This window comes from Centropristis striata, chromosome 18 (assembly GCF_030273125.1).
Source record: "Centropristis striata isolate RG_2023a ecotype Rhode Island chromosome 18, C.striata_1.0, whole genome shotgun sequence".
Taxonomy (NCBI): Eukaryota; Metazoa; Chordata; class Actinopteri; order Perciformes; family Serranidae; genus Centropristis; species Centropristis striata.
In genome coordinates, this window is record NC_081534.1 from 18,497,448 (window position 1) to 18,508,823 (window position 11,376).

The window sequence follows — 11,376 nt, forward strand, 5'->3', positions numbered from 1 at the left end:
TATATAAACGCTGTCCTTACTAGGGTTTGTCATATTTACTTCTTTTATAATGTTCCTTATTCTTTTCCCATATAAATATATTTATTTCAGAAAAAATATTGGCCTATTTAATTTCATAGGCTATTTTCATTTAAGATATTTTTTATTTAAATGTGCACTTTATGGATCTTTGATTTAAAAAAAAAAAAAAAGGTACTCCTGTTGTTATACAGTATTTATGTTGACTTAAATACAGTTTAAATAAAGAGGTTTCAATAAAACCACTTGTGACATATGTCATATTTGACTTTGACTGAAGATCTCATTTTGCGATAAAAATATTGGGATATATATCATATATCTATGTCAAAGTTTATTATAGCCCAATATCAGAAAGCATTTCTCAAAGGGCTGCATAAATAATAATTAAAACAGAGCATCAAAACATTATAAATGCAATATTTGACACGTATAATAAAACAGTCATTAGCAGCAATAACAAATACACCACACATACATATTTCCAGTGATTATATTATTATAATCAGTTCTATATATGAATATACAGGTGCAGCTTTAAGTAATATATTTAAAAAAAATATGACCTGGGTCTTCAAAGACAAGATGAATTTAAAGTCTGAATAAACAGATGAAAATAAACTCATCATAAAGGAAATCTTTTTTTTGTATCTTTTTTTTGCAAGCTGTTTCCAAGGCGAAGAATGACCTTTTGTGCTTCGATCTGGTCATTATCGAGTATGAATCATCTACTAAAGATTATACAGTCCGTCAGTTAGAGACTGACAGCAGGTTTCAGTGCTGAATTTTGAATGTCAGTATTTTGAATTTTGAATTGACAGTAGGGTGACATTTTTAATCACAATTGAATCATGAATTGTGCCTTTTTCCACTCCCATTAATAAAATTTGAATATTTTGAATTTTATGCTACTGCTAGACGTGTCAGTGATGATTCAAACATTATTAAACATCATCCTGGCCTTGAATGTGTCTTCAAAGCGAAAGTGTTTGTGTCTCAGCGGAGTAAAGTAGGCCAATCATCAGTTAACTCGAAGCACTTACTGAGAAGCAGGTTCCTTAAGAGGCATCTATTTAAAGGCTTGTTCTGACCACAGCTCCTCTCGTTAGCAGGAGGAGGAGGAGGAGACCGCTGGTCACACAGCAGGAGGGCTGATGGCTGTGATCCAGACTGAGCAAATTAACATCCACATAATGACAAAAAAGCAAACGAATAGAATAAAAACCCTGATATAAAGAAAAATGTATTCTGAGTGAAAGATATTGATATCCATGCATTGACTTAATGTTTCTTGTTCTATCCTCGTTTGTGTCATTATATTGTTTCATGTATTTCATTGTCATATTTTCTGTATTTATTTTTTCTACTTAAGGCTAGTTAAATTTGTAAAATTATTGTTATTGAATGATCGTTATATTAATTTTAATGCTATTTTTATTATTATCCTTATTTTCCTATCAATATAATTAATCTGAATTAATAAAAAGCCTATAATTATAAACAGTTATTTCATATTTTATTTGAATTAATAACAGGCCTATTATTATAAACAGTCATTATTTTTAATTTATTTATTTGAATTTATAACAGGCCTATTATTATAAACAGTTATTATATATTTTTAAAAATTAATAACACCTATTATTATGAAAAGTTACTATTATTATGTTTTAATATATATTTAATTATTTTAATGAATTAAATATTTTATTTATTAATTTATTTATTTAATTATTGAATGTTATTTTGATTATTATTACTTTAACAAAAAAATATTTTGTACCAAATAATTTTCCGATAAAGTGGCTATAATCAGGGTTCCTCCACCTTCTCCAAGTCAAATTCAAGCACTTTTTTAAGTGTTTCAATGTGCTTTTTCCAGCCCGTTACAGCTGTGGTACAGTCCTTATTTAAATACAGGTTATACATATAAATAAATGAGATGTTATTGTGACAACCAAAATATGTTTAATGACAACATTCTACAGAAAGATGGTCTAAGTCATTTAGTTTTCCTAGTATTTGTTACTCTACTAATGACAATAAAGTTGAATCTCATCTCATCTCAATCTCATCTACAGACAGATAGGCTCTTCCAGTATTACAGAAAAAATGAACAATCTATGTAACCCTCAGCTCACTGTTTTGTTTTTGTTCTGCACAGGTTCAGGGAAGTGATGCAAGCCAATGAGCCGGAGGTGCAGGAGGTGCCCGGCCTGTTCCGCTCCGTCCTCCTGGAGGCTCTGGATAACCAGAAGGAGGAGCAGGAGGCGCAGCGTCTCGCCCACCAGTGGAGCAACAAACGTGCCATGAGCATGTCCCTCATGAACTTCAGATCACGGATCAAAATCAACCCGTTCGGAAGCACGGTGGGCCTGACCACCGCTGCGGCCGACGGGGCGGGGCTGAGCGACCTCAAAACCGTGTCGGAGGATGTGGACAGAGGGATGGAGCGGGCTCAGAGGGTGTGGAGCGTGCCTGACTTCAGATACAAAGGGAGCAACAGCAGGGAGCTGGTCTGATGTGTGGGGCGTTCACGGGACAGTGATGGCGGGACGTTTCAGAGGGACAGATGCTGAACCAGGCGAATCAGGATGAATCCTCTTGTCAGTGTGAGACCAATCAGCATTCGATGCATATAGTGCTTTACCTTTTCAGAGCCCTGTACTATGAAGCGAGTTCAACATACCCAGGATATCTTCTTGTGATCTCGCTTCACTAAGCCTTACAACCGCAGTCACAGATAAGTGGTGTCACAAAGGTGGTTATCAACTTTATGAGTTAACCCTTTCCTCTTCAGGCTCTGTGTGTTCACATAAACGGGTGTTGGGAGCGTCATTTGACTCAATTACCGGGGAAAAATGATAGGTTTCTGCCCACTTCTATGAAGAATATCAATATTATTATCACAGTAAAAGCAATAGTGTTACTCTAAATAAGGCATGCGATTAATTTTTTTTATTATAAAATAATAACAAGTGTGAATTAATTTATTAATATATTTATTTAACCACTCCATGCGCTCTCAGTGACTACTGTTGATTTCTAACCTGACAGTTGCACAAACTGTTACACTGATAACTGACTTTTAAACAACATAATCATGAACTGGATTTAGATCTGAAACTGTCCCATAATGAAGGATACATCAAATATATTTCGTTTTGCTCACTTCATAGGGAAATTATTTTTAGGCCTATTATATTGGATAAACAGGCTAACAATAGGCATTTTCCAATAAGTATTTTATTAGCTGTATTACCGGCAGTTTAAAACGGACATCAGCAAATCAATATAAAGCATTAAACATCACGTGATAATGTTATGTTTTAAAGCAATTATACAGTATTTCATATGCAAGTAAACGTTATACTGATAAATAATATAGCAGTGTATTATTGTATGCAACCTTATTTTACAGGAGATTCATTTCAGAGACTGTGTGGTTAAATGTTGAGAGAACTACAAACTGCACTCAGTAGTTCAGTGAGAAACACATCAACTGAGTGCTACAGCGATACACACAGTAACTCTACTGTAACTTCACGGCTCCATTTGATGACATTAATGTAACGTTAAGACTCAACATGTTTACATTTATATCTTATTCTCCCTGCTGAGAACATGTACTTCTCATATAAATATTCTTTGGGGTTTCTAAAGGGTTTTGTTGGCCTCTAAAGACTCTCGCCCTCCTCTGAGACCAACAACAAGGTCCACAGGATCTTCCCAAAAAGGGTAATGCCATTTTCCAAGAGAACTGATTGGTTAGTAGGCGGTGCTTTTATAGGTACTTATCTCTTATTGAGAATATAACCTGCTACCGATCAGGTTAGCTTCTCAGCATGAGTTGCCATGGTGATCTAGCCAGAAAGAGAACCACCTTCGTGATACTGAAAACCCAGAGTTAGAGCTGAAGTTACCTCGCTAACCTTTAAATCCAGCTTCGTAGTACAGGGCTCAGGGCAACGTCCGGACTTGAAGCAGTTTTAACTTAAGATTATTGCCTCTTGCAGTGATGCTTCTAAACATTTAGGGCTATTTACTGTAGGCCTTCTAGAGATATTCATGTAATTTAAAGGTTTTCTAGATGCCGAAATGTTGCGGAAACTAATTAAACATGTTGGTGCAGTTTCGTCTCGCAACATAAAATGGCTGTTGAGGTAAAAGCTCTTTTCTGACAGAATGTTTGGCCTGAGATTGATGTGCACAAATGATCGGAAATAGTCAACATGAACGTCATTCAGAGGCTGAGTCATGCTCGCCCTCTAAAGACTTCTGTTTTTTCCCAACAGCACAATAATTCATCAATCAAGGTCAGCAAACGAAAAGCTATCCTCCTGCTTTTTATTTGCAAGAGCGTTTAAAAGAAATGATCAATAAATGTTCCAGACCTTTAAGTGAAGTAAAATCTTCCCAGCAGTTTATTGCCGTTTCTTTTCTGTTTGTCACACATCAAATATCAACAGTACACAACAGAGTTACTCCATCGTCCATGTAAAGCTTCGCACTGCATTGATACAGGGCGACTAAGAGTGATTCAATTTTATATTTCAATTTACTAAAATGACTGATTTTTAAACAATATTCATGACAGAATTGTGGGGAAATGAATGCTATGAAATAAGACATACAGTACTATTAAACAGTCGATTCTCTTACAATTTTAAACAAAATGTACACATTTAATATCACTGATAAGCACAGAAGTGTAATGCATTCACTTGAGAAAAAAATATTTCCCTGGTTTATCTGATTTAACAAGATATCTAGAGGTGATACTGTTTTATTACCTGACGAGTAATTCCCAATGTCTCAAACTAAAATGGTGAGGTCTTACGGTATTTCATTATTTCAGAAAAAACAGGGCAAACATTTCTTTCTGAAGTGAACACATTATCCCTCCATAGAGAACACTGTGGCTCTCACAGCCAACATTTACTGTGGAAACATAAAGTTATCTACAAAAAAAAAAAGAAATGTATGTAGTACAGGTGAGATGAATGATTGGTCGAGCCAGCAGAGAAAAAACATGTTAAATGGGAATAAATTGTACACGTTAAAGTCTGTTTACATGTGTTGGGGAGCACTTCCATATACAGGTTCATCTCAATAAATTAGAAGATCATAGAAAAGTATATTTATGTCAGTAATTCAATTCAAAAAGTGGAAATAACACATTATATAGATCCATTACACACAGAACGAAACATTTCCTGTCTTCATTTCTTTAAATTCTTCTAATTATAATGATTATGGCTTACATTTAATGAAGGCCTAAAATTCAGTGTCGCAAAAAAATGTTATTACAAAAGACCAATTTTAAAAAGTATGTTTAATATGGAAATATGACTCAATACTTGGTTGGGGCCATTTGACTTGAACCACTGGAGATGGGCTTTTCAATCATATTCTTATTTATTAAGATGCACCTGTATGAAGGAGGAAAAGTTGCATTAAGCTTTTTGTGGTTCCAGAAGGAGCTGCGTGAAGTCCAAGTTGACTCAATTGATGTCACTTCAGTCACCATCTGTTGGGGCTGAAGACAACAAGTTTGTAATATAAAAATAATCTGGAGGTGTGGCGTTAGAAGCAGAGTGGAGCCTGAGGCTACTAGCTGCTACTGGCATAACACATGTTTGCATTGCTTGCATTGTGGGTAATGTAGGCGCCAGGTTCTTCCAAGAAATAAAAAATGAGTGACACAAAAATGACGATATCTCTGGTCCTTTGTGAGTCCGACTGTGTTACAGGAGTAAAATGCTCAATCGGTGGAATTCTCTTTCAGATGGGTGACCAAATGGTTCAAACCACAAACAAAGAGGAGAAGCTGATCGCTGGCAGTCACTGACTTTAATCTGATGTAGTGGGTTACGGTTCAAATTCTGGATGACGCTGCTCAACATAAACACTTCTCATATGACAAACGCTACCAGCGTAAGCTGAATAATCGGCCACCTGGGCAGCTCCATGGTCAAAAGGAAGCTCGAGGTCTGAACGCATCTCTTCAGCTCCTTCAGGCTCGGTGCTGCCCCTGTGTGACGATGCGAGTCTTATTCAACGTGTCTTTCTCAGAAAACGTCTTCATTGTTGTTCTTCTAGAAAGCCCAGCTGCTGTTTCCTGAGTTCTGCTGACACGTCGGAGCCCGAGCACCACTGCTGCCGTCCACAGTGGCATCACAGGGTAGAGTTCAAGAACTCGAGAAGTTCTGCTCGGTTTTTATCCCGCTGGAACACACAAAACATTTTTTTTATTAACAATCCATTCACAAACTATACAGATTCATGTGGTGTCTTATTTGACAGCAGAAAGTTGAGATTACCTGTTTGTCTTTCTTTGACTTCTTTACTTTCATCTTTATCTTCTTCCCTGATATCATGCTGTACTTGCCCTTTTTCTTGTCCTTCAAGTACTGAAAGGAAAACAAATGTAATTTTAAGTTGAACAATTTTAAATAAAATTAAGTTGACTGACAAAATTCCAAATGTAGCTAAGTCTGTGAAATCACACGAGCGTGATGGGGCTACCAAAAAAAAAATCTAAAATGCTGAACATCACCCTCCATTTGGGTTAAATTTAGCTTCTTTAAAATAAAAAAAGAACCTTATGTGGTTTTGAAGAATATTTGGGCGAAACATATCGAAGTGGACTTGATTTTACAGCTCTGAGTGGATTTAATGATTTAAAGTTCATTAGAAAATGGTGACACTTAACAGGAAGGGGTAGGGGCTAGCTAGAATAATGAGCAGAATGCATTGTTTGACAGGTGTACTTTGGTCACACAGGTAAGAAAATGATTCGTTTTTTAAAATCAGACTTTGATGGATTATTACCTTGGAGATTTGTACAGGTCCCGTGTTTTCTTCTCCTTTTGCTTTCTTGTCTTTTTTACGTTTGTGTCGCTTCTCTTTCTTCCCCTTCGGCTGCAAGACACAAAACAAGTGTGTCTTAGTTTTCAATTAGTGACTGATAAACTATTTTAGTCACTTCAAATTATAAACACATGACATAAAAATGTGCAAGATTACTTTTTTGTGTTGTTTCTCCTTTTTCCTTTTCTTAGACTGCTTTCTGGATTTACTCCGGGAGTCTGAAAAAACAAACACATCAGATCAATTTAAGGATATTGTTGGTGGTATGATGATTGACAAAGCACTTAAATAAAGACACACTCACCACTACTGCTGCTTGAGCTACTCCGACTGCTGCTGGATGAGTGTGAGGAACCCGATGAAGAAGAGGACGATGATGATGACGAAGATGACGATGAGGACGAACTGGAAGAGGACGATGACGAAGATCTGCTACGGCTGCGTTTACGCTTTGTTTTTTCTCGACCTGAATAAACAGAAGACAGAAATGTAAAGAAACTATAAATAATTGCACACCAAACGACCCCCACAGTCTCGGCTCGCATCTCTCCTTGCCTTGTAGACATCTCCACATGATGACAGAACATCACCTTCAGCTCAACCTCTCAAAGACGGAGCGCCTCGTCATCCCACCCCGTCCCACCTTATATCAATCTTCAGGTTGGATCCATGCAACTTTTGCCCACAAGCTCTGCACGAAACTTGGGTGTCATGATTGATGACCAACTGACCTTCAAGGTTCATGTGTCCTCAATTGCCCGATCTTGTCGATTCTCCCTGTACAACATCAGGAAGATCAGACACAACTCCTGGTTCAGGCCCTTGTGTTATCACATTTAGACTACTACAACTCTCTACTGACGGGTCTTCCTGCTGCACCACCAAACCTCTGCAGAGGCCAGCCCAGGAGAGCTCATGTCACTCTGCTCCTCATCTCTGCAATGGCTCCCGGTTACAGCCCGCATCAAATTCAAAGCCTCGTCTCTTGCCTACAAAAATAGCAACGGGAACAGCTCCTGCATTATCTGAACTCCTTTGTTCAGGTCCACAGAACCTCCCGTCCACTACACTCTTCCAGTGAAAGACGTCTGGCTCCTCCGCCGCTGAAGGGCTCTACGTCTCAAACCAGACTCTTCTCCTCTGTAGCGCCCCGGTGGTGGAACCAACTTCCAAACTCCCTCCGATCTGCTGAGTCCCGATCAATCTTTAAGAAGAGACTGAAGACCCAACTCTTTACTGAACACCTTCACTCTTGATCTACACTGATGACTACGATAAGTATCACACTGACCGCTCAGTGACCTAAAAGCACTTGTGTCCTAATGGACTCAAACTGAACCCACGGCACTTACTCTGCTATGTTTCTTGACTTCATCTTTGCTTGTGTTGTATTAACTCTCATTTGTACGTCACTTTGGATAAAAGCATCTGATGAATGACATTGTAGAACTGTAGAATTGTAGAAGATTACAATAGAACAATAAACAAGAAAAAGTAACTGTCACCTTATGCGCCATCATGGTTATTATCAACTCGACTACTAAAATCTAAATGGCTAGAGACATTGGGCATGACGTTCCCACTGTGCCCTGATACACTGATGATATTATTGAGTCCTTTAAGATGCCATTAGTTGTAAGCCAAGTAACAATTATTCTCCTCTGGTTCCACTATAGAAATATAAAAACAACAACTTTGACCCGCAGTGAAAGAATGATGTTTAAAAGAGACAAATAAAAAAAGCTAAAGCAGGTCAAGATAATAATCTTTAATTTGCAGACCCCTATGAGCGAGCACTTTGTGATGCCGGCAAGGATAAACTCCTCTTTGACAGGACGACAACTCAAGCAGCACTGTCGGTGACGTAGGTAAATTAAATCTATAAATCTGCAATGTAACTGGTAGCTAAAGTGATCAAATAAAAATAGATAGATAGCTTATACACAAAAATAAAGCACACACCTGCTTATACACAAACATAAAGCACACACCTCTACTTTAATAAAAATGACCTACTTTAATACCTAATTCAATAATATAATTTATATTATTATGCATAATGAGTAGTTTAACTTTTGTGACTTAAGGTACATTTATGCTATACAGACAATTGTACTTTTACTTAAGTTTTCAATGCAGGACTTTTACTTTTGACATTTTTACACTGCGGTATTGCTACTCTTACTTAAGTAAAAGATCTGAGTATTTTTTCCACCACGTCACAAGGGAAATGCTCTGTGCATGTAGCATTAGACTGCACAAAGGAGGATTTCTGACTCTTTTTCTCCTGCGTATTAAAAAAAATTGATTTAGCATTTTTATTTGTCTCTTTTAAACATCACTCTTTCACTTTGTGTCAAAGTTGTTGTTTTTATATTTGTATAGTGGAACCAGAGGAGAATAGTTGTTACTGTCAAATATATAAAATAAAATACAGTAAAGCACTGAAATAACTGTATAAAATATGAGATGGGAAGATAATAGGTTAATGTAGTGGAGTAAAAAGTATAATATTTATCTCTTGAGATCTAGTAGAGTGGAAGAATAAAGTTGCATAGAATAGAAGTACTCATATGAAGTACAAATACCTCAGGATTGTGTCTAAGTACAGCAGTGCTTGAGACAGATGTGAAATTTGAGTGAAACAACAGAGGAAGTGCCTGTATCACTATCAAGCAGCGTGAATGTTATCTGCTCTTGCCTGTGCTCCTCGATCTCCTCCTTTCATCGGTCCTGGAGGTGGAGCTGGACACTCTGGACTCCGCTTTTGTCGACTAGAAACAAAAACAAACATTTAATGCTAAATCGTCACACTGTTAAAATAATCGCCCAAATCATTTTTAGTCAAAATTGTTTTTTTTGCCTAAATCATCTCCTCATGACGCCGGCCACCTACTGTTAAATCGCCTACATCCTCAGTTGATCAGATCATGTGATTTTACCCCTTTAACCCTATAAAGCCTGAACCACTAAATAATTGCCAGAAAATTCTCCTTTTTTTTTTAACTGGAGTGTTTATTGAACCTGCTGACAGGTAATTAACAAAAAAATCTAAAAACAATAGGCATATATGATTTTAATTTGTATCATATTTGATACATCAGTTCTTTTTGTGCAATTTGTTGCTCACAGTTTGTTCTTGAACTAACAAAAACATATAAAACCCAACATTTTTAACCTTTTAAGACTTTACTTCCTTTTAACATTTTCCTCAAACATGCAAAATATTTTTTTCCATATAACACAACATCGTACATCTGCTGATATGAAGTTTTCACGCAGCAATGACTCATCCACCAGTGGAACCTGCATATAAATTTTGCTATATCTTGTATTTTTGTGCAATTTGTTGCTCAGTTTTTGTATACTTCAGGTTTTTCAGGAAAAAAATTATCACATTGATGATGTATAGGTCTCAAAAACTTGTGTATCAAATATGATACAATTGGCTTTATAGGGTTAAGATAATGTCAAGTGTCTGACTTAAGCAGATTTACTATGCCTGAGTCAAAATAAAATGTGATTTAGGCAATTTTTTTAACATGCCTTTGTGACTTAAGCAAGATATGGTAACACTTTATTTTTAAGGTGTCTACATAAGAGTGACATGAGCGTGTCATAAACATGACATGGGATGTGTCATGAACATTAATACTTTGAAGTAACATTAATGCTCATGATACTTGTCATGTCATTTTTCTTACAGGCTTGTGTGACTCTTATGTAGACACCTTCAAAAATAAAGTGTTACCATATCTTGCTTAAGTTACAAAGGCATGTTAAAAAAATTGCCTAAGTTACATCATTTACACACAGTGTTATTACTATGCCAATAGCCATGCTTTGTTACATCCTTTTTGAGTGAAATGATCAATAAATGTCATATGTTACACTTTTGGTGAAGTTTTTTGTGTTTCCTGCAAAACTTGAAAAAATGAGTTAGGCGATTATTTTAACAGGGTGACGTTATGTATTTGAGTGTTTCTGCGTCCTGGATGTGACGGGAGGCAGTTTTTCATTGAAATCTGAGCTCCAGCAAGAAGCTGGCTCGCTGATAAAGTTAAACACTGCTACGTAGCTGTTTACAATAGGCAGCCTTACACATACAGTCGTAGCTTTGTCAAGAAACTTTTTAGAAACTATTGAACCTTATATGTCCTTTCTATTGTGCTTAATACGTTTACTAACATTAAGCTGAATATTAAATACTCGAATGCAGGTAAAAGCAGAGGCTCCACACTCACCATGTCGACAGTAGATTGCAGTGAAAATATCAAGGCAATGTCCTGATACTTTACCCGCTCGAAAAAAAGAGTATATATATATATTTATTCGCACTTATCTGTCTTAAATTAGCATTAGCTAGCACTCTTAGGAGACATCTTATATCCCATGATGCACCGCGGCTGGTACGGTTCAAAACAAGGGAGCGAAAACGGCCAGTTGGTGAGCTCAGCGCCCCCAGTGGTGGAGGAGGAGAACTAC

General features: G+C 36.8%; 2 protein-coding genes across 3 annotated transcripts in view; one reads left to right on the forward strand and one right to left on the reverse strand.

The window, feature by feature from the left end:
• The window catches only part of rd3 (retinal degeneration 3, GUCY2D regulator), a 41,986-nt gene extending 37,624 nt beyond the window's left edge, over nt 1-4,362 (forward strand). For both annotated transcript variants that reach the window (XM_059356655.1, XM_059356654.1), the window contains one exon: nt 2,183-4,362. In XM_059356655.1, coding sequence (XP_059212638.1) covers nt 2,183-2,540 — 358 coding nt within the window. In that variant the 3' untranslated portion in view covers nt 2,541-4,362. The remainder of the gene's footprint in view (nt 1-2,182) is intronic.
• A 57-nt stretch (nt 4,363-4,419) lies between these two features.
• si:ch211-22i13.2 (uncharacterized protein LOC553945 homolog) lies at nt 4,420-11,295 on the reverse strand. The gene is made up of 7 exons (XM_059356656.1): nt 11,136-11,295; nt 9,593-9,665; nt 7,196-7,357; nt 7,048-7,109; nt 6,853-6,942; nt 6,342-6,431; nt 4,420-6,246 (listed from the first exon to the last, which is right to left on the reverse strand). Exons 1-7 carry the CDS (start codon nt 11,136-11,138, stop codon nt 6,196-6,198), a joined length of 531 nt encoding a protein of 176 aa, XP_059212639.1. The 5' UTR covers nt 11,139-11,295; the 3' UTR covers nt 4,420-6,195.
• Between the last annotated feature and the right edge of the window lie 81 nt (nt 11,296-11,376).